Here is a 26,357-nt window from a genome sequence, read left to right as displayed (position 1 = left end):
AGGTAAAGGGGGAAAAATCATAAATCTTGCTCTCAGAGACCACCTCCTCAATTTGGGATGATTCGTTGTCTAAAGGAGGGAAGGAAGGAAGGAAGGAAGGAAGGAAGGAAGGAAAGAAAGAAAGAAAGAAAGAAAGAAAGAAAGGAAGGAAGGAAGGAAGGAAGGAAGGAAGGAAGGAAGGAAGGAAGGAAGAAAGAAAAGTATAATAAAGTTATTAAAATTAATTATTAAGAAAAATTTTTTTTAAAAAAACCATGGACGGATAGAACCCTAGGACAAATGATGGAAGCAAGACTATACAGACAAGATCTCACACAGAAGCACACACATACACACTCACAAAAAGAGGAAAAGGTAAAAAAATCATAGATCTTGCTCTCAAAGTCCACCACCTCAATTTGGGATGATTGGTTGTCTATTCATGTATTCCACAGATGCAGGGTACATCAAGTTGATTGTGGAGCTTTAATCCGCTGCTCCTGAGGCTGCTGGGAGAGATTTCCCTTTCTCTTCTTTGTTCTCACAGCTCCCAGGGAAGCAGCTTTGGATTTGGCCCCGCCTCTGCGTGTAGGTCGCTGGAGGGCGTCTGTTCTTCCCTCAGACAGGACGGGGTTAAAGGAGCCGCTGATTCGGGGGCTGTGGCGCACTCAGGCCGGGAGGGGGGGGTGGGGGAGGGGAGGGGGGTGGGGGAGGGGAGGGGTGGGGGAGGGGAGGGGTGGGGGAGGGGAGGGGGTGGGGGAGGGGAGGGAGGGGCACGGAGTGCGGGGCGGGCCTGAGGCGGCAGAGGCCGGCGTGACGTTGCACCAGCCTGAGGCGCGCTGTGCGTTCTCCTGGGAAGTTGTCCCTGGATCCCGGGACCCTGGCCGTGGCGGGTACGTTGGGAGTTTCTTGCCTTTTGGGAGGTCTGAGGTCTTCTGCCAGCCTTCAGTAGGTGTTCTGTAGGAGTTGTTCCACGTGTAGATGTATTTCTGGTGTATCTGTGGGGGAGGAAGGTGATCTCCGCGTCTTACTCTTCCGCCATCTTCAAGGTCCCATCCTCTAATCCATCTCACATTATTTTTAAAGTGATTTTTTTTCTTTCCTTTCAATCATTCAACATATTTTAGTTGAGCATCTACTATACAGGCACTATTCTAGACACGGGGATACAATAATGAACAAAACATACAAAACACCTGACATCCTGAAGTTTGTATTCTTTTTACATCTTTCGACATAAAAAAGTAACATAAGAAATAAGGGCATCACCTAATATGTTAACAGTGGCAAATGCTGTGGAAAAAGATAGAGTGAAGTAAAAAGTTTTCGGAATATTGTTGAAGCTTTGTAGTCAGTGCGAGCTTCACTGAGAAGTTGATGTTTGAACAAAGACACGAGGTAAGGAAGTGAGCCATGTGGATACCTGGGGTAAGGATATTTGAGGCATTGAACACAACTAATGCAAAAACCTTGAGGCATAAGTATGCCTTCCATGATCAGGAAACAGCAAAGAAGCTGGTTTGGTTTGAACAGAGAAAGTGAAGAGGAGAGAGTAGAAGATGAATTTAGAGGTAACTTGTTGGGGGAAGGATTATGCAGGGTCTTTGTATTGAATTTGGCTATTACTCTGAGAAAATCAAGAGGTAATTGGAGGATTTTGAGCAGAGGATTAACCTGATTTGACTTAGATTTTAACATCCAGGCTGTTATGTTGAGATTTGACTGTAGATGGAAAGAGTAGAACCAAGTGTAGTGGCAGCGTCTGGATTCCAACCCTGGTGCTCTGAGTTGAGAGCCTGTCCCCTCAGCCACGGTGCCGCACTGCTTCTGTTCTTTCCAGGAAAAAGCATCTCTAACCTTAACTCTGTACAGATAATTTTTTGCTATCACCCTTTGAACAAAATGTTGTTTTATCAGACACAAATTAGCAGTATTATGGGATAACTTCATGAAAATCAATCCCATCGGTATCTCTTAAAAGTTTACTATGGAATTGTACCTTATGCAGAAATTAAGAATTGCCAAGTATTCATAATTACAATTGAAATATTATTTAGCGTTCTCATAAATCTGATGATACTCACTCCCACAGAGAAACTGAGATAGTCAAAGAAAAAAGATTCATATATCCCATGTGGGAACTGTGGGGCATATAATTATGGAATAGAGGGAGAAATGGTACTGTTTATGTTATGTTTGGTTACTTGCCTACTTACTCAGCACTTATAAGTTGAACCTGTTTACACGAAGCTTTGTTGGATTTGTAGCAATATTTTTTTTTTTTTTTTTTTTTTTTTTTTTTTGCGTAACGCGTGCCTCTCACTGTTGTGGCCTCTCCCGTTGTGGAGCACAGGCTCCGGAAGCGCAGGCTCAGCGGCCATGGCTCACGGGCCCAGCCGCTCCACGGCATGTGGGATCCTCCCAGACCAGGGCACGAACCCGTGTCCCCTGCATCGGCAGACGGACTCTCAACCACTGCGCCACCAGGGAAGCCCCTGTAGAAATAATTTTTAAAAGGATGCACTGTATTCCACTGGCCTTGAACTTTACTGGCCTTGAACTACTACACTCACCTAGTTCGCTGCAGGGTAGATAATATATCTTCTTTTCCCCTCTGGGTGCCTGTGCTCTAATCAGGCTTTCATCAACTCAGTATCCACCACCCCTCTTTTCTCAGTCTTAGATACTGGACAAAATTTAAATGACAAGAGCTGTCTGATGTAGATGTATTGGTGATTTTAGGTTGCTCAGTGACCTACGCACTTATTCTTAAAAGCTCAGCGTGTTTGTAGGTCAGAGTCCTGAGGTTACAGATTTTTTTAGGCCAAAAGGCAAAATAAGCTCAAGGAATGTGAATATGTGACTCTTCCTGGTCCGCTGTAAACTCTGATTCAAAACTTTTGTGCTGCAACCAATGCAGAACTTGTTTGATTAATGGATTTAGTTCCTGGAAACTGTCTTAGCAGAATTTACTTAAGGCTTTCAACTTTGTGCTATGAAATGAGAAGTTTAAGCAGGATATCAGTTGATGCATTTCCTTTGCTGTTTTTCTAAGAGCAAGACTGGAAAGTTTTATGACATTGTTCTCAGACTGGCAGGACTTAAACAAATAAAGTTCCCTTGACATGAGAAAAGTTGCCTTTGTTCTTCTCCTAGCAGTGTGTCGAGTTGAGCAGTCCACTCATTTCTCATACAACTGGAAGGTGCCAAGGTCAGTCACTTACCTTGGATCATAGCTCACTGGACACGACGATGATAACATTTGAAGATACACGTTTGTCTTTTGTGTGAATACCCTTGGAGCCTTTAAAACTGCTCCTACTAGGTGCAAAGGAAGGTACAACATTTATATGTGATCTTCCTCCCAGGCTTATCATTAACCTTGCCCTACCTGATACCCATTATTTCTAGATTTGGCCTTGCTTCTTAGGTTTTGGCTCTCTGCTCACCCATACTCTGCACTTTCCTTCTTCTCTCCCCACGCCTACTTATTCCATTCCCTATGTCTACCATGGTGACTGCCCACCTGGTTTTCCATTGGTTTTTCCTACGGCTTCAGGCTCAACACTTACTTCCCCTTTATTCCTGCCTTTTCCACGTGCTTAAAGTCATCTCAGTCCCTTCCCCGCTCCCCTCCAGTCCCGCTTCTGACCTCCTCCAGATTAGTTTATGGGTTCTGTATTTTAAGCTCCTTGATGGTAGGGGCCATGAGTTTTAATATTAGTATCAACCATAGGACCTCCCATTGAAGAGGCTGTATTTGTCGGATACCGTCGGCCCTCTGTATCTGCAGGTTCCTCGTCCACAGTTGGTTGAATCCCCAGATGTGGAATCCGCGGATACGGAGGGATGATGGTACTGTGCCATTTTATAGGAGGGACTTGAGCATCCTTGGTTTTTGGTATTTGCAAGAGTTCCTGGAACCAATCCTCCATGGATACTGAAGGACGAATGTATTTCTCACGATGGCAGTGAAAAAAGAGGGGAAATTGATATAAGGAAGACAGGTTAGCATTTTTTAAAGAAAGATAAATACAGGTTTTTTTTAAATTCCTGGACCAGATTGTAAAGGTGGGCAAGGAGTTAGGAAGACTTGGAGGAGGTCATTCTGAGTGGCCAAGAAGTCACTCTAGGCAGCCCAGCCTCAGCAGGTGCTTTTCTTTCCTTGGTTACTCGTCTGTTGTCTGGATTAGCCTCATTTCTGTGTCCTCTATCTCAGAGATAGAGGACCGGGTGTCTAGAGTCTATGACCAAAGTTGGCCATGTGTAGTATACAAAGGAGTCCTGCTAGAAGGTGTCTGGAGAGGAAGACTTATTATTAGTTGACCCCTCAGTGCTGATGTTCACATTGTAAAATTGTACCCAAAAGACAGAGGGACACATAGGCAGCCATCTCTGGGTTGACGGAGGACATAAGCTCTTCAAAACCAACAAGGACTCTATGGGCAGGGATATGATATACCCACTCCCAGCCCTCAGCCTTGAACTCACTGCCAGTTCTGTGCTACCTGAGGTTTGGGCATCCTATAAAAACCCTGTCAGCTGTGGGATGGGTCTCTGTTCCTCTCAGAACCTTGAAAATTTTATCACCCTCCTTAAAGGCCATTCTAATGACTTCACAGTTCATCATCTTCTTAACTTAGGCGAATCCTAAGAGCCAGGCTCATTTCTTCTCTTATCTCCTTGCATAAAGTTTAATGGGCATGCAAGCTGTGAGCTTTTCTTCCCCCCACCCCCATGTCTAAAAAGTGGTGATAACAAAAATAACAATGGCTACAAGCTTCCTTGAAGTGAAGTTCATTATCTTAAATGAGAGAAAGAGACCAAGCACCTGAGAAGAAAATGGCTCGGAAATTGGAAAGAAAACATTACGCTCTGCTACCATTGGTTGGTATTCGGCTCTTTTTTTTTTCTCCTGAGCAACCTAAGAGCCATTGAGCTCAGAGGACGTGAACAACCTGTACAGGAAATAGATGGTGTGTGGAGGAGGTGAGGGGGGTGCCCGGCAGTCGTTCTTTGAATCCTTCAGTGAATTCACTTGAATACGTTAGAGAAGCTGGAAAACAGGCTCTGCTTGGATGCCTTCCAACACACTTCACAAAGCTCAGGATAAGCTCAGCAAAGCCACACGCTTTTTAATGCTTTCCTGAGGAAAGAGTCTGCTTCTTGGTCTCAGGGTTAAGGAGTTTCAGCAAGTTTTTATAGAGACGCTGAAACATTCTCTTCGTATTTTCCTCTGTCACTAAAAGGAGCCCAGGGGATAGAATCAAAGAGGTGGGCACTTATGTGCCTGCTGGGCCAGTTAGCTTCTGTGAGAGGTGTAGGTGCGGTGACTATATTGTGGTGAGCCCTGAGCTACCCTGCGTCCTTGGGTATATCAGGAGTGTGTGTGTGTGTGTGTGTGTGTGTGTGTGTGTGTGTGTGTGTAAAATCTCAGTTGAAACGTGAGGAAACTAAACTCAGAAGAGTGGCTGTGTGCATTTCAAGATTTCTTCCTTGGACTAGAAAATGCAGAACGAACACCATCTTTATCCCTCCCAGAAAATGGTTTTCCCCTCAGGGCAAAATAAACCCCATGTAGATTGTAAGTATGGAGAGACAGGAAGCTGAGAGGGATATGACAGTGGTCTCAGGACCGTCAGGAGTTACAGCTTTTTTTGTTGTTACCCAAAATATATATATTTTTTAACTTATTTATTTTTGGCTGCATTGGGACTTCGTTGCCGCACGCGGGCTTTCTCTCTAGTTGCAGTGAGCGGGGGCTACTCTTTGTTGCGGTGTGCGCGCTTCTCACTGCGGTGGCTTCTCTTGTTGTGGAGCACGGGCTCTAGACATGCGGGCTTCAGTAGTTGTGGCTCGTGGGCTCTAGAGTGCAGGCTCAGTAGTTGTGGTGAACGGGCTTAGTTGCTCCGCGGCATGTGGGATCTTCCCGGACCAGGGCTTGAACCCGTGTCCCTTGCATTGGCAGGCGGATTCTTAACTGCTGCGCCACCAGGGAAGCCCCCCAAAATATTTTTAAAGAGAAAACTAAAGCATTTCTTTTGCTTTTGTGAGAGTGATTTGGAATGCTCATTGGAGCAAAAAGGCTGTTTATGAACTGACTACTTTGGCCTTTCTTTGGCCTATCACACCCCGTTGTGTTTATTTCAGAACCTGAGATTTACACTGAGTGAATATTAACAGGGAACAAAACCTGAAGCCATCACAATTTGCATTTGCCAGTGAGGTTTTCCTTTATCTGCTGAACTTATTAAATTGCTTTTTTTCTAGAAAAAAAATGTAATTTTAGCTTTCTCAAGTATGCTTCTTTATAGGAAGCTTATTAATATCTTTAAGCCATTCTACCTTGCTCACCAACTTGTAATTTTCTCATTCACCATTAATGTTTTCTTATATTGTCATTTTCCTTAACTTTTAGCCATAAAAAAGTATATATAATTACAATAAACAGAGACACTGGAATATTGCTAGTGTCAGACAAATACCTAACAACACTCCTAGATTTAGAATTTCAGTGTATTTATTTATTGTTCCAGGTCCTTAGTTTTATTCTAGAAGGACTAGAAATCAGGTGATCTCTCTGTCTCTTTTTTAATGTCATTGTAATTTCTGATTGAGTCAAATGGTTAGATAAGTGTGAAGATAGGTTTAGAAGTGAGTAAAGAAATTATCCTGATGCTAATGAAGAAATCTGTGAAGATTCCTCTTTTAAAGATCTTCAAGAAAACCATCAGCTATATTTAATTTGAGCTGTCACTTAGTATCTTCCAAGGGAAAAAAATTAAGTTAATTTTCCATTTTCTAATAGAAAGAGCCTATTACACTTTTGGCCAGGTTATTGACCACTTGACACAGGAGAGTAGGATGCAAAGTGCCCATACAACATGTACCTGCTGTTTGGGAACTGTGCAAATATATAAAAGAGTATATAAATCAGTTACCTGAATGGAGTAAGTGACCAAGTTAGTTCTACTTCAGCCTGGTAAAACAGCGCCACCTACTGCGCACAGGCTTTATCTTATGTTGGAGAATTCTTCAGTAGATCTCTGCAGACCTCAGCACAAAACAAAATAGGTTTTCAAACTGTTACCTTTTAAGATCTAACACTGGGTCAGTTTATTGAGATATTCGTTTTCTGTGTGTGTGTGTGTGTGTGTGTGTGTGTGTCTGTGTGTGTGTGCACATGCATATTGAGAACAATAATTAGAGAGTAGGAGAGAATGGGAGATAAAAGAATGTAAATATGAAAACAATAGGAATATCGAATATTCTTTCTTGGTGTCTACTGATGTGTCTTTTATTCTGAAAATAAGTCTAATGTACCTCCATTTGCCCTTTTTACAGCTACTAATGACATAAAAATCAATAGTCACCGAATGCCTGTTGTACTTGAACCACGGTTCGTATTTCATCCTAGGCTGCCCACAGTGATTCCTTTATTAAATGATTACAGATTTAATAGGCCTTCATTGAATTCCCCTTTCTCTAGTTTTTTTTTATTCCTCTCATAACACTTAATTCTACAATATTTTAAAATAAGAACTCCTAATATTCCTAATGTATTTTGCATTATAGCATCACATAAGCATTTACATAGAGTATTAACAGGAGCACATCTTTTTATTGAGTTGGGGCCATTAATTATCCTTTCACCCATTTTTGGTTTATTTCATCTAATCTATTTCACCACAACATAAAATAAGTAAGTGACAATAGATATGGTACAATAATGATTACGATTCTTTTCATCACTACCTATAACTCTTCCAAGGTTTTAACTGATTATTGACCTTTCACATCATTCACTTTTGTAAACTGAGAAGGTCATACCATTTTATTTTATTTTATTTTTATTTTTTAAATTTATTATTATTTTCTTTCTTTCTGTGGTACGCGGGCCTCTCACTGTGGCCTCTCCCGTTGCGGATCACATGCTCCGGACGTGCAGGCTCAGCAGCCATGGCTCACGGGCCCAGCCGCTCCTTGGCACGTGGGATCTTCCCGGACCGGGGCACAAACCCGTGTCCCCTGCATCGGCAGGTGGACTCTAAACCACTGCGCCACCAGGGAAGCCCGGTCATACCATTTTAGATCTTGATTCATAATTAATTTTTCAGCATTCGCTTGTTTCTTTTAAATCATATTTGTATTTTTCCCACTACTGTTAATTTATTTATATATTAATGGAATAGCACACAGTTTGGAATTTATAATGTTTGACATTCGTCAGGGGTTTGATTTCCAAATAAACTGAAATAGGATATAACTTGTTTCTATTTCACATGCCAAAGTCATAATTATATAATTGAAACATGTTAAATTTCTAGACATACAAAAAGCACAGATGGTTTCAGTTTTGTATCCTGATTTGAAGGAAAGCTATTCGAATTCCAAATATTGTCAAAAACTTTATTTTCTCTTACATGTCTATATCTTAAAAGACTTTTGTTATATTTATTATAACTTTACTTATTCAATTAAAAACTGAATATCTGCTATGCTAGCTTCTGGAGATTCAGTGATTAAAGCAGAAATTTCTCACCCTCAGTGAGCTCCCTTTCTTGCAGAACAGCATGGATCGCTCTAGAACAGTAAGAGCAAGGAGCTGTGATGCAAACTTTTAGTAAACAGGGATGGGGGGAGGAGGGGATTAAGGGGAAAATCAAGAAGACTTCCTGGAAGAGAGAAACCCTGTTGAGTCTGCAGAGAAGATAAAGTGTTTGTCAGGAAGATATGTATGTGCTCCAGGATTGGAGATAGGATTTGCAAAGACACTGAGATGAGAGACAGGAGGTTTGGGGAAATCCGTGTTGTTCAGCTCACCTGGACTCAAGGCTTCAAGTGAAAAAGTTCTGAGAGATGAGACTGAACTTGTAGGCAGAGGTCAGATAATGCAGGGTCTGTCATGCTTTGGGACTTTGTTCTGAATGTTTTGGTGTGTTTAAAATAGTTTAAGGAAGTGAAAGAGTGAGTGATGGGATTCAAACTGATTAGAAAGCCCCCTCTAGCAACTCTGTTGAGAAAGGATTCGAGTAGAGTATGACTGGAGGAAGAGGGGTCAGTTATGGAGCGGAATAGAAAGTGGTCCGAAGGAGATGGATAAATGATGATGGGAGAGGGCAAGGGGGAAGATGAGTGTTTGATGGCTTACTATGGTGGTAGAACTGATTTAATGACCCAGTAAATGTGGAGACTGTAGAAGAAGTCCAAGAAATTGTTTCCAGCATAGGAAGAGTTTGGTGGTACCATCCGCTAAGATACAGGCAATGCACAGATTAGAGATGAGTAGAGAAGAGAAGACTTCTACTATAGATGAGTTAGATACACCCAAGTGGGTGGCTGGTAATAGACACCTGGAGTTCAGAGGAGAGATTGGAATTGGAGATCTTTAAATCTAATCTTTGTGACTCCTTAATAACGTGTAGAACTTCACTGAAAAAATAAACAAATCGGTTCTATCTTCCAAGACCTTCCTTCATCTATCCCACTGTTCTTATGCCCCATCCACCCCGCAGAGGACTGGTATGAACAGTTGTATCCCCTCATCCTTACCCTGAAGGACTGCATGGGAGAAGTGGTGAATCGAGCCAAGCAGTCCCTGACGTTCGTGCTCCTTCAGGAGCTGGCCTACAGCCTTCCCCAATGTTTGATGCTGACGCTAAGAAGAGACGTCGTCTTCAGCCAAGCAGTAGGTGCCTCTTGATCTTGTGAGCCCAGCACAGCGATGGGTTGTCAAATAGTATCCTTGGTGAAGATGGATACCTTTTTCTGACAGTTTTCTTTCTTCCTGAATCCTTTTATTTTATATTGACATATAGTTGATGAACAATGTTGTGATAGTTTCAGGTGTGCAGCAAAGTGATTCAGTTATACATACACGTATATCTATTCTTCTGCAAATTCTTTTCCCATTGAGGTTGTTACATAATTTTGAGCAGAGTTTCCTGTGCTATACCATAGGTCCTTTGGCAGTTTTCGTTTTAAAGGGATTCTTTTTTTTAAGTTTAGTACCCAGTTTTTCTTACTCATAATAAATACAAGCCGAATGGAAACAGTGTCTGAGACCTGAAGTATTTATTTCAGCAAAGAGGTGGCCAAGTCTCTGAAATGTCCATGCTGTTTCACAGGGCAGAGAGTCTGTGATGGAAAGGGTCCCCCATCCTGTCCTCATGTTATGCCGTGGGCTCTCCACACCGTGCACAGTGTGGATGGCAGCCAGGACCGGCAAAAGGGATCTGTTTGCAAGCCCTTATTTATACAGCTTCCTCATGAATCCCAGGACGGGACTTCATAATGATCTCTTTTTTGGTGTTTATAAAATAAGTTCACCAGGCCATAGTCTTGAATGAGAAGTTTGACAGGACCACCTCCTTTGCCTACACCCACCCCTAGCCCATGACACCAAGGTTGGCCTCCATCACAATGGCTGTGTTCCTTCTCCCCTCCTGCCTCCACCACCATGATTGAGTTTTATAGACAGACACATGGAAGGAAAGAGACAGAAGCCTCTCCTTCTAAACCTTCCAGACAAAGGGCATGTTTTACCCAAAATATCTCTTGTCCCCCCTATTTCATGCATGACCCAGTAGCAAACGGAGCTAAGTGTCAGGCATTATGCTCTGCCTTATACACGTTTCTCCATTGTGTCCTTTCAATGACTCTGCAAAATGAGAACTATTATCTCTATTTTCCGTGTGCAAAAAAATAAGAACAGAAAGATTTGCAAGTGTTAAATAACTTTTTATGGTTTTACTGCTTAGAAATGGGAGGGACAGGATTTGCAGATTCCGAGTCCGTGGTCACTCCCATTTCACAATGCTGCCTTCCCCAAGCCATACTAGAGTAAATGCAGTCAACGCATTTCAAAATGGATATATAAATAGTTATAATTTTGTTACATATACTTGAACATTTCTAATTATGTCTGTGATGTCTCAAAGACATATATTTTTAAATTAAAGTTTGCTGACCCCAGTAATCTCTTCAATGATTTTTTTTAGCTTGCTGGATTGGTCTGTGGTTTTATCATCAAATTGCACACAAGTTTGTATGACCCTGGCTTCCTTGAGCAGCTTCACACGGTGGGATTGATAGTACAATATGAAGGACTGCTAAGTACATATAGTAAGTATTGCTTTAGTCCATGTTAAAATAATATTCCTATTCATAAAGATATGTGATCCATAGATTCTTCAGTTAAATATAAAAATGAGTAGTAAACCTTTCTTGCATCAAGCATTAGAGAAAGAATGTAATTTTTAGTTCTTTGTATTCATTTTCCTTGTCACTGTGCTTTTACTCTCATTATGTTTTTTGTTTTTTTAGTCTTCAAGATTTATTTTATTTTATTTTATTTTTTTAACATCTTTATTGGAGTATAATTGCTTCACAATGGTGTGTTAGCCTCTGCTTCACAACAAAGTGAATCAGCTATACATGTACATATGTTCCCGTATCTCTTCCCTCTTGCGTCTCCCTCCCTCCCACCCTCCCTATCCCACCCCTCCAGGGGGTCACAAAGCACTGAGCTGATCTCCCTGTGCCACGCAGCCGCTTCCCACCAGCTATCTACCCCACGTTTGGCAGTGTACATATGTCCATGCCTCTCTCGCGCTTTGTCACAGCTCACCCTTCCCCCTCCCCATATCCTCAAGTCCGTTCTCTAGTAGGTCTGTGTCTTTATTCCTGTCTTACCCCTAGGTTCTTCGTGACATTTTTTTTTCTCATTACGTTTTGAAAATGGGATTATAGATTATTTCACAGGCTGAGGCTTTTAAAACTGAGGCTTTTTAAATAAAGGCTTTTGCCAACCTAGTTTCAATGACTGGATTTTTAAAGTCCCAACTCTACTGTCTAGAGCTGCCCTGTTCAATACATAGGTTGGTGTGGCAATTGAACACTTGAAATGTATCTAGTCCAAATCAATAAGTACTCAATGTGCACACCAGGTTTCAAAGACTGGTGAAAAAAGAGTTTTATATTAATAATTAATGAATAATTAATCATAGTATATTGATTTACAGCTGAAATGTTATTTTGGAACTATCAGGCTAAAGGAAAACAGATTATTAAAGTTAATTTCACCTTTTAAAATTTTACTCTTTGAAAAGATGATTACCAGGAAATTTAAAATTATATATGTGGCTCACGTTATATTTCTGTTGTGCAGGACTGATCTAGAATCTTATTTAATTACCTCCTTCTTAGGTTTTATTTGTCAGTGTATTAAGATATAAAACTAGCATGAGCTTGTGTCAGTGACCTTCAGTTCAGCCATCTCTATTATTTCTAGAAATCAAATGTCAGTCCTGCCAAGGGAAAGAGATCTGCATGATACTTTGTGCCATAGAAGGATTAAAACTTCTCTCTAACCTCCCAGCAAAGGCATTCCTCTTTCCTTCCCTCAAAGGGTATGTGGACAGCTGGAGTCTATTTAAATGGTTCTTGTTTCACTGATGAAAACCTTCAGACTCAGGAAAACGTATTGAGAATGGATTCGCTGCCTTCAGAAACTCATTCACTAAACTGTTAGAACAAATTCCAGTAGGAAGGTGGAGTACAAAGTGACTTTCTTCAAATAGTATGTTTGTAACTAGGCTCCTTTGCCCTTGTTTAGGTGAGGAAATTGGAATGCTGGAGGACATGGCCGTTGGTATTTCAGATTTGAAGAAAGTCGCTTTTAAAATAACTGAAGCCACATCCAATGATGTCTTGCCAGTTATAACAGGAAGGCGGTAAGTGGTGTTCATTTCCTAAGACCAAGCTTTGTTAGATATTTTTAATTAACCCCTGACAAAGGAGCCAAGCAGAATTAAGGTTTGGTTTGGAAATGTTTCTTTTGTTCTCTTTGCCTTTTTGGTGAAAAATAAATGTAGGTGACATGACAGGGGAAGATCTTGAAAAACTCATAAAAGTCTCATGAATGTTCGTAAATTGTACTAAAATGAGGTAAGTAGGGTAAGGCTCCCCTATGAAATATGAGAAATTCAAAATAATAGCAGGCATGAGAAAAAAATTTTCTCTTTATTACTATCTAATCTAAAGGTCTGGATGTTTTTACTTTTGCTGGAATCATTTGGTTAATAGTGTCATAATTCTTGAGATGACTTGGTATTAAATTCCTGGTATTAAAAGCAGCAACATTTTAGAAAAGGTATATTGCTATGTCAGGGGCACATACCACCATTTTTCTTAATTATTATTATTAATTAATTAATTTATTTATTTATTTTGCGGTACACGGGCCTCTCACTGTTGTGGCCCCTCCCGTTGCGGAGCACAGGCTCCGGACGCTCAGGCTCGGCGGCCATGGCTCACGGGCCCAGCCGCTCCGCGGCATGTGGGATCTTCCCGAACCGGGGCACGAACCCGTGTCCCCTGCATCGGCAGGCAGACTCTCAACCACTGCGCCACCAGGGAAGCCCTATGTCAATTATATTTTAATAGAGATGACAAAATGTTATCATATAGAAAGTCCAGAAATAAACCTACAGACTTATGGTCATTACAACTACTACAAAGGAGGCAAGAATATAGAATGGAGAAAAGATAGTCTGTTTAATAAGTGGTGCTGGGAAAATTGGGCAGCTGCCTGTAAACGAATGAAATTAGAACATTCGTTGAGTTTACAAAAATAAACTCAAAATGGATTAAAGACCTAAATGTAAGACTGGATACTATAAAACTCCTAGAGGAAAACATAGGGCAGAACACTGTTGATATAAATTGCAATATATTTTTGGATCCGTCCCTTAGAGTAATGAAAACAAAAGCAAAAATAAACAAATGGGACCTAATTAAACTTAAAGGCTTTTGCACAGCAAAGGAAACCATAAACAAAACAAAGAGACAACAAACAGAATGGGAGAAAATATTTGCAAATGATGAAACTGAGAAGGGATTAATTTCCAAAATATACAGTTCGTACAGCTCAATATCAAAAAAAAAACAATCAAAAAATGGGCAGTAGACCTAAATAGACATTTCTCCGGAGAAGACATACAGGTGGCCAACAGGTACATGAAAAGATGCTCAGCATTGCTAATTATTAGAGAGATGTAGATCAAAACTGCAATGAGGTATCACCTCACAACCAGTCAGAATGGCCATCATCAAAAAGTCTGCAAATAATAAATGCTAGAGAGGGTGTGGAGAAAAGGGAACCCTCCTACACTGTTGGTGGGAATATAAATTGGTGCAGCCACTATGGAGAACAGTATGGAGGTTCCTTAAAAAACTAAAAGTAGAGTTATCATATGATCCAGCAAGCCCACTCCTGAGCATATCTCTGGAAAAAAACGAAACCCCTAATTCAAAAAGATACATGCACCCCAATGTTCACAGCAGCACTATTTACAACAACCAAGACATGGAAGCAACCTAAATGCCCATTGACAGATGAATGGATAAGGAAGATGTGGTACATATATACAATGGAATATTAGCCATAAAAAAGAATGAAATAATGCTATTTGCAGCAACATGGATGGACGTAGAAATGATCATACTAAGTGAAGTAAGTCAGACAAAGACAAATATCACATAATATCACTTATATGTGGAATCAAAAAAAAATGATACAAATGAACTTATTTACAAAACAGAAATAGACTCAGACATAGAAAACAACCTTACGATTACCAAATGGGAAAGGGGTGGGGGGTAAATTGGGAGTATGGAATTAACAGATACACACTACTATATAAATAACATTGACCTACTGTATAGCACAGGGAACTATTCAGTATCTTGTAATAACCTATAATGGAAAAAATCTGAAAAAGAATAATCACTTTGCTGTACACCTGAAACACAACATTGTATATCAGCTATACTTCAATTTAAAAAAAAAGTTATCATAAAGAATGTGTATAATGTTTTACCTTCAGAGAAATCTTTAAATGCAGCCTTGGCTCATTGAATCTTCTCATATTCCTGAAAATTTTGAAATAAACATCAGCCTTCTGTTAGCCAGGCTATTGTAAAGGACACTGAGAGCAATTTAGGAAAGAAAAATAAAGTGTCCATCCTCTGAGGGTAGTGCTAACATCCCTGCTTGCTGGATTGATGGTATTTCCAGATTCTCTAGTTCAAAGCTGAGGTAAGAAACAAGTCTCACTGTCAAGTATCCAGAGTACGTAGCAGTATTATTATACTAGAGAAACTGAAAAGATTTTCACAGAGACTCTCTAATTGTCCTGTTCTTCGTTACCCCATACACATATTACAACACCAGCACTCTGTATAGTTCAGGAAACACATGGATTTTCCTAAATTCCAGATGAAACTTGACATTTCTTTAATCAATTCACACTGGGTCAGAAGATATCAAGTTTCAGAATCTACAAGCAGCTATTCTTATTGACCCTATTTTGTGAATCCTAATTTGAATTTTCAACACTAAACATTAGGGGTAATTTTTAATGGAAATTTCCAAAGAAAAAATGCTCTGGTGATATGTTAATGTTGCAAAATGATCAGGAAAGCCGAAAGGTTACATCTTAAATAATGAAACCATTACATTTCCATCAGGTCATCACAAACGGAGGTTCATCTATAATAACAATTAGGCCATGCTAAAAAATGTATAAATGATTTGGTTCATTAGTTTCACTATATTAAAAAATCCATCATTAAATTGCTTTTCTTATTCTTGAGACTGGGTTTTTAAATAATTAAATCAAGAAAACAAATATTGAAGCTCTTATGCACATGGCCCTTTTATACAAAGATGTACTAAATATTCTTCCTTTCCTATAAAACCTCAGAGTAATGGAGATAAATGTAAATGACTCTTTATGCCAAGTAATTTAACAGTGAAGTGAATGAAATGATTATCAAATGAATTAATAAAAGAAAATAAGCAGATAGAAGCCAAAAACCTAAATCACTGCTATATTCCAACTGTTGTATTGTTTCTTTCATATGAATCTAAAGTAACATAAAATTGAATGAAATAAAGCAAGGCTGCTTCTCTTTGCCCTCCTCTTTCTCCAGTGAACATTATGTGGTGGAGGTGAAGCTTCCAGGCAGAATGTTTGAGTCCCTGCCTCTACAGATTAAAGAAGGACAATTGCTTCATGTGTATCCAGTACTTTTTAATGTTGGAATCAATGAACAGCAAACTCTTGCTGAGAGGTAAGCTTCAGATATAAGGTCGGTACTTGATTTTTTTGTATAATTGTTATGGATATGCTAAATAATTCCATGTGTTCCTGTACATAGAAATTAGATTCATGGGTAACATTTTCCTTTTCATCAGTACAAAGTTATTTGATATGGCAAGCAGAATTATTCATATTTAAGGATTCCTGGCCCACATCAAATTTAAATATGGCAAAATAACAAGGAAAATATTGGTGTCAATACCAAAATATTCACATGGATTAACTTTCTTCATGTTTCCAAATACCTACATGTGTGTATCAAATTTTAGAATTTTTTTGTGCTTACATATATTTCAACATTGTAAACTCTGCTAATTGTGTCCAAATTTTCTGGACCTAATAAAACACGCTATTTTTTCCTTTTGTTTTAATTACTAAAATATTTTTTTAATTTATTCAAAAAATTTTTTTTAATTTTTAAAATTTATTTATTTAAATAATTTTAAAAATTTATTAAAATAATTGTTATTGGAGGATGACAACACATCTTTTCATAATAATTTTCTCAGTTAAATGACAGATGATTGTATGTGATTGCATAAGCAACTGTCAAAAACGCTTTGAGCAGACAAAGGAATTACTTTTGCATCTTACATGATTCCCATGTAGAGATTATCGAAAACGTGGATAAGAGTTAAGATTCACAGAACACATTTTTAAAAGATTCTCTAAAACTTCTCAGAGAAAGAAGTTAGTGTCTTTTTTTTTTTTTTTTTTTTTTTGCGGTACGCGGGCCTCTCACCGCTGTGGCCTCTCCCGTTGCGGAGCACAGGCTCTGGACGCGCAGGCTCAGTGGCCATGGCTCATGGGCCCAGCCGCTCCGCGGCATGTGAGATCTTCCCAGACCAGGGCACGAACCCATGTCCCCTGCATTGGCAGGTGGACTCTTCAACCACTGCACCACCAGGGAAGCCCAGAAGTTAGTGTCTTGCTGTAAAGCCTAGCTGGAAAATTTCCCCCAAAGCAAAACTTTTGAAGAGTATTTTAAAATGCTTCCTTGTCAATAATTCACTCTCTAAATGTTTCCTTCCCCCATAGGTAGCTGGCATATTCTTTGCCATAACTTGTTATGTATGTTTTAATCCTTTATTAATGTTTTTTACTAAACTAAAACTACCACTACATTTATAGCCATCTTGAATTTCAATGATGGTGAAGGTGCCTGTTTTTAGCTACTATTTTCAACGATTTCTCCGTCTCCCCCTTTCATCCAAAAGGTTTTCTGGACAACATAGATTTTCATAATTCTCACTTGCCAGTTACAAAATTCCATGCCAGTTTTGTATTGCATGTTTAATCTCAAACTGTGTGGAAGCTATTAGTCTCTTGTCTTATAGTATGCTTAAATCAGAATATAATTTTTTTCACTGTATTGTACAAAAAGTTGATTCTTCAATAATTAAGCACTTTTGCAAATAATTATGTAAGATCAGATTATATTCCAGTCATCTTTATATGTTGTCTCACAGCAAGTTCACAGGTTGAGGAGAATGATGTTTATGAACATAAATTATACAATTTGGGAGGTAAATGATATTAATGAACAATTGGGGGGGGAAAACAGCACTCTAAATTAATTGTCTCTTCTTTGGTACACTAGAGTACAGAGTGTTTGGAGTTTAAATTACTAAGTTAAGACCTGTGAGTGCAGTCTTGAGAGACATGTGAGACTCTCCATTTACAGACTTTTCAAGGAATACTTAGCATTGTATTTTCAAGCCTTCTAGATTAGGTTAATTTACATGTCATTGTTACTATTTTAGATGTTAGTCACTTTATTTTTTTTTAAATGCCCCTCCCCTTCTCTCTCATCTGTCTTGCCTATAAAAATGTATTTTTTCTGGCTTCCCTGGTGGCGCAGTGGTTGAGAGTCTGCCTGCCGATGCAGGGGACATGGGTTCGTGCCCTGGTCCGGGAAGATCCCACATGCCACAGAGCAGCTGGGCCCATGAGCCATGGCCACTGAGCCTGTGCGTCTGGAGCCTGTGCTCCGCAACGGGAGAGGCCACAACAGTGAGAGGCCCGTGTACCGCAAAAAAAAAATGTATTTTTTCATACCTGGATGCTGTTTAAGATACATGGGATTTGAAAAAGAGACACAACTGCAAAATAGAGAGAAACACAAAGGGAAGCAGGAAGGCTGGCCCTCGGATATCAACCAACTACTACTTTGAGCAAATCACTTTGTTCTCTGAGCTTTATTTTTCTGATTCTGAATTTTGAGCTTTTTCCATCAACATTCACATGTTAGGTATGCTATGTAATCCAGGTATAATATGTTACTATATATGTACCCATAGCCAAAACTTATGTAATGTATATCCATTTTTAAATAAGTAAGTACTAATTAATCTGCTTGGGCTACCATAACAAACTACCACAGGTTGTGTGGCTTAAACAACAGAAATTTATTTCTCACAGTTTTAGAGGCTGAGAAGTCCCAGATTCTGGCCAATTTGGTTTCTGGTGAGAATTGTCTTCAGCTTTCTTGCTGTGTGCTCACATGACCTCTTCTTTGTGTGTGTAGAGAGAGAGAACCAGCTCTTTGATGACTCTTTTCACAAGGACACTAATCCCACTGGTTCAGGGCCCCACCCTCATAATCTTAATGACTTCTTCAGAGGTTCCATCTTCAAACACATCCACACTGGGGGTTAGGGCTTCAACATATGATCTTTGGGGGGACACAAACATTTAGTCTGTAACACTAGTATTACTCCAACAAGGATAACATTTTTTAAATACCAGGTGTTTATAATGTCTGAAAAAGGTAGAAGAGTGTATTTCAGAGTTCAGGCTAACTCTCCTGTAGATTTTCCTGGGTTCGTATTCCTGTCCTCCAAGTTTAACTCAGTAAAGTTTTTGAACATTGACTCTGCACCAGGCATTACTCTGCCAAGCTGTGGGACACAGGGAGCAGGCAGTGTAACAAGAAGAACTGACATGATCCCCATCCTGAAAGGACCCACCATCCAGTAAGGAAGACAGTTCAACAAATGATACACCACAGTTTGACTCATACAGTAAGCAAAGATGTAGGAGGGACAGGATTCATGGAGGAAAGAAAGTGATTCACAGATGGGAGAACATTTCATCAGGAAGGTTTCATAGTATATATGCCCCTTCCACAGGGCTTTGAAGGACAAATCAGAATTAATCAAGCTGATAAGGAAAGTAAGGCTTCCTAGTCAGAGGAGGAATAGCATGTGAAAAGTCCCAAAGGCATCAAAATCCTGCTGGTAAAGTAGAAGGGTGTAATTCCATTCCCACAAACAAAGGGTTTTGGAGGCCTTTGTGGAGACATTAGATGCTAAACAAAAGAGACTGGACTTTGTTCTTACACAGAGAGGAGATGCAGTGAAGTTTAGTGAGCAGATATGATGAAACGGGTGGTAGACTAACTTCTCCAACATTTCATTCATTGCCTATGCAGCATCTGGCACATGGCTGATGTTAAATAAATATTTGTTGAATGAATGAATGATCTGACCATGATGTAAGGGATAGATTGGAAGGGAAGGAACCTGGAGGCATAGCACTTCTCATATTTGGGAGGCTTTATATCCAGTTGAGACTGAATATTACTAAATACCTAAAATGACAGTGGTAAAGAAAAAGAAGGAAAGGACACCGGAGATGCGAATATATAAGTGAATAGTGGATGGAGTGCGGAAAACCGAGGAAATCCAAAAGGGGGCCTAGATTTTGAACCTGAATTAATGTCAGAATATTAGAAACACGCCTATTTCTAAACAAAAGGAGGAGGTGGTTTCAGTTTTTGGTTAGGTTGCATTTGAAGTGGTGTGGGTTAATTCACTTTGAAATTTTCAGTTGACATCTAGAAATACAGATTTGAATGGAGATATTTGGATGAGGATACATGTTGGAAGCCGTTTGGATGAGGATACATATTGGAAGCCATTTGCATGGCATCCTATAGAGAGACAAGAGGATTTTAAGTTTAAACCTGAGAAGGGCTTAAAGAAAACACAAGGTCAGTGATATACAGGTAGAAAGTTTTGCCTGAAGAAGGTGGCAGAAGAGCACCAGTACAGAGGCTGGCATCCTTCATGGTGTGGGCAGAAAGAAAGGGCCACAGAAGTGAACCAGTCCCTGGGAGACTGGAGTACTCTACATGTGCCTACAGCAGTTGACAGTGTGTTTAAGACTGTATGCAGCCCAATGTTCAGTCCTGGTCCTATGGACCTCTCCACAAGCTGTCATTGGTGAAGTGGAATATAGGAGGGATAAAAAGAGAGAAGGAAGAGTTTTTAGGTCTTTAGAGATATAGCCCTGCAGAGGTAGGGAGACTAACATTAACTGAGTATCAATTATGCAGAGGCACGGGGTTGGTGTTTTAGATTTCATATTTCATTCAGGTTCACATTTGATGACTGTGAGAATATTTTGGTGTGTCAATAGGGATTGGTGGAGTCAGGGCCAGTGGAGACTGGAATATAGTTGAAATCACCTTTGCACAATGTTGCTTAGAAAACAGAGACTCCTTCCTTACAAAACTATTGCCACCTATTTAAAAAAGAAAGATTAAAAAAAGTAACTTTCGGGTGCTATTTTATAACCCATAACTATTCTCTTTGTTCTATGTTTAGGTTTGGAGATGTCTCTTTGCAAGAAAGTATTAATCAGGAAAATTTTGAACTTCTAAAAGAATATTACACGGTATTTATGGAAAAGATGCCTCCTGATTGTAAGTATGCAAGTTACAAAGAAAAGCAACAATAATAATTTCTTGATTATAATTCTTCGGGAGAGGTCAGACATAGAGGTCAATGGAAGAATAAAGCACAGTGTGGGAATGTGAGAGTGATTTTGAGATTGTCTGTGCCAAGAAAACTGATTGCCAAGGTGGCCTGGCCGACACCTGCCTCGCTGCCCTGATTGCACTCAAGTGTGTCCTGCTGCTTATGCTAGGACATTAATTTCAGTGCCACTAGAAAATGCCAAAAGTCAAAAATAAGGAACTTATAATTAGAAATCTCAATTGAGTCCAACAGAAATGTTGTAGAATTCTTAACCATGTAAAAGACTTTAATAAAGATTTAGTTTTCTGACTTATAAGCTACATCAGATATATCTCTCACATATATATGTGTGTGTGTATATATTTTATATTTATGTATATATATATGTCTGATAGAATATAAATTTTACAGGTAATAAAAAGTGATATAAATTAAGGAGCAAATTATTGAATATAGTTATTGCAATATTTATGTGAAAATATTGGGGCATAAGCCTATAGAACTGTGTTTTACACTTTGTTTTTTGTTTTGTTTTGTGCCATTGTTCAGTTCTGCCGTCCTTTTTCCCACAAAATTAAGCACGTATTTGAGCAGTGCAAAATTAGAGAATAAAGAATGTATTTGGAGCTCATCCATAAGTACTATAAAGAAATAAGTTGAGATACTTAGTTATTCACAATAAGAAACTAGGTTTTAATAAAGCAGGAAATATCTTAATATTTGTTACCAAAAAGCTGTAATAAAACTCTACCTGTCATCGATTCACTAGCAATTTGTTCACTGAACTGTATTCTGATACTTAGTTTGAAGTATCTTAGGTAGCAGCGTACTTAGGTCTTTTTATTACACAGTTATCTTGCTTCAAAATATTACAGTGGCATAAGCACACGTCCGTGTGATTTTATAGTTAGAAAATTTTACTGCTGCTTTTATATTTTATTTCAAATAAAATACTTTTAAAGCCAAAGTGAAATTAAGTACAGAGAGATTCTTTGGCAGCCAGAATACTTATGAATTTTCAGTTTGTTAATTACTCAGAAGGTTAATAATATAAACAAAACTACTTTGCATTAGTAATTATGGGGAAAGTTCATTATAACGTGGACGTTGGTGGATCATTTTTTTTCATTATTTTTTTAAACACCTTTATTGGAGTACAGTTGCTTTACAATGGTGTGTTAGTTCTGCTTTATAACAAAGTGAATCAGCTATACATATACATATATCCCCATATCTCCTCCCTCTTGCATCTCCCTCCCACCCTCACTATCCCACCCCTCTAGGTGATCACAAAACGCGGAGCTGATCTCCCTGTGCTTTGTGGCTGCTTCCCACTAGCTATCTACTTTACATTTAGCAGTGTATATATGTCCATGCCACTCTCTCACATCGTCCCAGCTTACCCTTCCCCCTCCCTGTGTCCTCAAGTCCATTCTCTGTCTGTATCTTTATTCCTGTCCTTCCCCTAGGTTCTTCATGACCAGGTTTTTTGGTTTTTTTTTTTAGATTCCATATATATGTGTTAGCATACGGTATTTGTTTTTCTCTTTCTGACTTACTTCACTCTGTATAACAGATTCTAGGTCCATCCACCTCACTGCAAATAACTCAATTTCATTTCTTTATATGGCTGAGTAATATTCCATTGTGTATATGTGCCATATCTTCTTTATCCATTCATCTGTGGATGGACACTTAGGTTGCTTTCATGTCCTGGCTATTGTAAATAGAGCTGCAATGAACATTGGGGTACATGACTCTTTTTGAAATATGGTTCTCTAAGTGTATATGCCCAGTAGTGGGAATGCTGGGTCATATGGTAGTTCTATTTTTATTTTTTTAAGGAACCTCCATACTGTTCTCCATAGTGGCTGTATGAATTTACATTCCCACCAACAGTGCAAGAGGGTTCCCTTTTCTCCACACCCTCACCAATATTTATTGTTTGTAGATATTTAATGATGGCCATTCTGACTGGTTGTGAGGTGATACCTCATTGTAATTTTGATTTGCATTTCTCTAATGATTGGTGATGTTGAGCATCCTTTCATGTGTTTGTTGGTAATGTGTATATCTTCTTCGGAGAAGTGTCTTTTTAGGTCTTCTGCCCATTTTTGGATTGGGTTGTTTGTTTTTTTGGTATTGAGCTGCATGAGCTGTTTGTAAATTTTGGAGATTAATCCTTTGTCAGTTGCTTCATTTGCAAATATTTTCTCCCATTCTGAGGGTCATCTTTTTGTCTTATTTATGGTTTCCTTTACTGTGCAAAGGGTTTTAAGTTTCATTAGGTCCCATTTGTTTATTTTTGTTTTTATTTCCATTTCTCTAGGAGGTGGGTCGAAAAGGATCTTGGTGTGATTTATGTCATAGAGTATTCTGCCTATGTTTTCCTCTAAGAGTTTGATAGTGTCTGGCCTTAGATTTATGTCTTTAATCCATTTTGAGTTTATTTTTGGGGATCGTGTTAGGGAGTGTTCTTATTTCATTGTTTTACATGTAGCTGTCCAGTTTTCCCAGGACCACTTATTGAAGTGGCTGTCTTTTTCCATTGTATATTCTTGGCTCCTTTATCAAAAATAAGGTGACCATATGTGCATGGGTTTATCTCTGAACTTTCTATCCTGTTCCATTGATCTGTATTTCTGTTTTTGTGCCCATACCATACTGTCTGGATTACTGTACCCTTGTTGTATAGTCTGAAGTCAGGGAGCCTGATTCCTCCAGCTCCTTTTTTCTTTCTCAAGATTGCTTTGGCTATTCTGGGTCTTTTCTGTTTCCATACAAATTGTGAAATTTTTTGTTCTAGTTCTGTGAAAAATGCCATTGGTAGTTTGATAGGGATTGCACTGAATCTGTAGATTGCTTTGGGTAGTAGAGTCATTTTTGCAATGTTGATTCTTCCAACCCAAGAACATGGTATATCTCTCCATCTTTTTGTATCATTTTTGATTTCTTTCATCAGTGTCTTATAGTTTTCTGCATACGGGTCTTTTGTCTCCTTAGGTAGGTTTATTCCTAGGTATTTTATTCTTTTTGTTGCAATGGTAAATGGGAGTGTTTCCTTAATTTCTCTTTCAGATTTTTCATCATTAGTGTATAGAAATGAAAGCGATTTCTGTGCAATAATTTTATATCCTACTATTTTAGCAAATTCATTGATTAGTTCTAGTAGTTTTCTGGTAGCATCTTTAGGATTCTCTATGTATAGGATCATGTCATCTGCAGACAGTGACAGTTTTACTTCTTCTTTTCTGATTTGGATTCCTGTTATTTCTTTTTCTTCTCTGATTGCTGTGGCTAAAACTTCCAAAACTATGTTGAATAATAGTGGTGAGAGTGGGCAACCTTGTCTTGTTCCTGATCTTAGTGGAAATGCTTTCAGTTTTTCACCATTGAGAACGATGTTGGCTGTGGGTTTGTTATATATGGCCTTTATTATGTTGAGGTAAGTTCCCTCTATGCCTACCTTCTGGAGAGCTTTTATCATAAATGGGTGTTGAATTTTGTCGAAAGCTTTCTCTGCATCTATTGAGATAACCATATGGTTTTTCTCCTTCAGTTTGTTAATATGGTGTATCACATTGATTGATTTGCGTTTGTTGAAGAATCCTTGCATTCCTGAGATAAACCCCACTTGATCATGGGGTTTATGATCCTTTTAATGTGCTGTTGGATTCTGTTTGCTAGTATTTTGTTGAGGATTTTTGGATCTATGTTCATCAGTGATATTAGCCTGTAGGTTTCATTTTTGGGACATCTTTGTCTGGTTTTTGGTATCAGGGTGATGGTGGCCTCGTAGAATGAGTTTGGGAGTGTTCCTCACTCTGCTATTTTTTGGAAGAGTTTGAGAAGGATAGGTGTTAGCTCTTCTCTATATGTTTGATAGAATTTGCCTGTGAAGCCATCTGGTCCTGGGCTTTTGTTTGTTGGAAGATTTTAAATCACAGTCTCAATTTGAGTGCTTGTGATTGGTCTGTTCATATTTTCTATTTCTTCCTGGTTCAGTCTCGGAAAGTTGTGTTTTTCTAAGAATGTGTCCATTTCCTCCAGGTTGTCCATTTCATTGGCATATAGCTGCTTGTAGTAGTCTCTCATGATCTTTTGTATTTCTGCAGTGTCAGTTGTTACTTCCCCTGTTTCATTTCTAATTCTACTGATTTGAGTCTTCTCCCTTTCTTTCTTGATGAGTCTAGCTAATGGTTTATCAATTTTGCTTATCTTCTCAAAGAACCAGCTTTTAATTTATTGATCTTTGCTATTGTTTCCTTCATTTCTTTTTCATTTATTCCTGATCTGATCTTTATGATTTCTTTCCTTCAGCTCAACTTTGGGGTTTTTTTGTCCTTCTTTCCGTAATTGCTTTAGGTGTAAGTTTAGGTTGTTTAGTTGAGATGTTTCTTGTTTCTTGAGGTAGGATTGTATTGCTATAAACTTCCCTCTTAGAACTGCTTTTGCTGCCTCCCATTGGTTTTGGGCCATTGTGTTTTCATTGTCATTTGTATCTAGTTATTTTTTTATTTCTTCTTTGACTTCTTCAGTGATCTCTTGGTTGTTAAGTAGTGTATTGTTTAGCCTCCATGTATATTCCTGTAATTGATATGTAGTCTCATAGCGTTATGGTTGGAAAAGATACTTGATATGATTTCAATTTTCTTAAATTTACCAAGGCTTGATTTGTGACCCAAGATATGATCTATCCTGGAGAATGTTCTATGAGCACTTGAGAAGAAAGTGTATTCTGTTGTTTTTAGATGGAACGTCCTATAAATATCAATTAAGTCCATCTTGTTTAATGTGTCATCTAAAGCTTGTGTTTCGTTTTTTATTTTCATTTTGGATTATCTGTCTATTGGTGAAAGTGGGGTGTTAAAGTCCCCTACTATGATTGTGTTACTGTCAATTTCCCCTTTTATTGCTGTTAGCATTTGCCTTATGTATTGAGGTATTCCTATGTTGGGTGCATAAATATTTACAATTGTTATATCTTCTTCGTGGTTTGATCCCTTGATCATTATGTAGTGTCCTTCTTTGTTTCTTCTAATAGTCTTTATTTTTAGGTCGATTTTGTCTTATATGAGAATTACTACTCCAGCTTTCTTTTGATTTCCATATGTATGGAATATCTTTTTCCATCCCATCACTTTCAGTCTGTATGTGTCCCTAGGTCTGAAGTGGGTCTCTAATTGACAGTATATATACGGGTTTTATTTTTGTATCCCTTCAGCCAGTCTATGTCTTTTTTGTGTCCATTCAGCCAGTCTCTGTCTTTTGGTTGGAGCATTCAATCCATTTACATTTAGGGTAATTATCGATATGTACGTTCCTATTACCATTTTCTTAATTGTTTTGGGATTGTTATTGTAGGTCTTTTCCTTCTCTTGTGTTTCCTGCCTAGAGAAGTTTCTTTAGCATTTGTTGTAAAGCTGGTTTTGTGGTGTTGAATTCTCTT

The 26,357-nt window shown here is 38.8% G+C and overlaps 1 protein-coding gene across 5 annotated transcripts in view; it reads left to right on the top strand.

The window, feature by feature from the left end:
• INPP4B (inositol polyphosphate-4-phosphatase type II B) overlaps nt 1-26,357 on the top strand; it is a 728,360-nt gene that overhangs the window by 631,273 nt on the left and 70,730 nt on the right. For all 5 annotated transcript variants that reach the window (XM_060147684.1, XM_060147683.1, XM_060147686.1 and 2 more), the window contains 5 exons: nt 9,495-9,667; nt 10,980-11,103; nt 12,596-12,713; nt 15,976-16,116; nt 20,756-20,853. In XM_060147684.1, coding sequence (XP_060003667.1) covers nt 9,495-9,667; nt 10,980-11,103; nt 12,596-12,713; nt 15,976-16,116; nt 20,756-20,853 — 654 coding nt within the window. The remainder of the gene's footprint in view (nt 1-9,494; nt 9,668-10,979; nt 11,104-12,595; nt 12,714-15,975; nt 16,117-20,755; nt 20,854-26,357) is intronic.

Source organism: Lagenorhynchus albirostris, chromosome 4 (genome assembly GCF_949774975.1).
Source record: "Lagenorhynchus albirostris chromosome 4, mLagAlb1.1, whole genome shotgun sequence".
Lineage (NCBI taxonomy): Eukaryota > Metazoa > Chordata > Mammalia > Artiodactyla > Delphinidae > Lagenorhynchus > Lagenorhynchus albirostris.
This window is presented reverse-complemented; position numbering and strand designations above follow the sequence as displayed.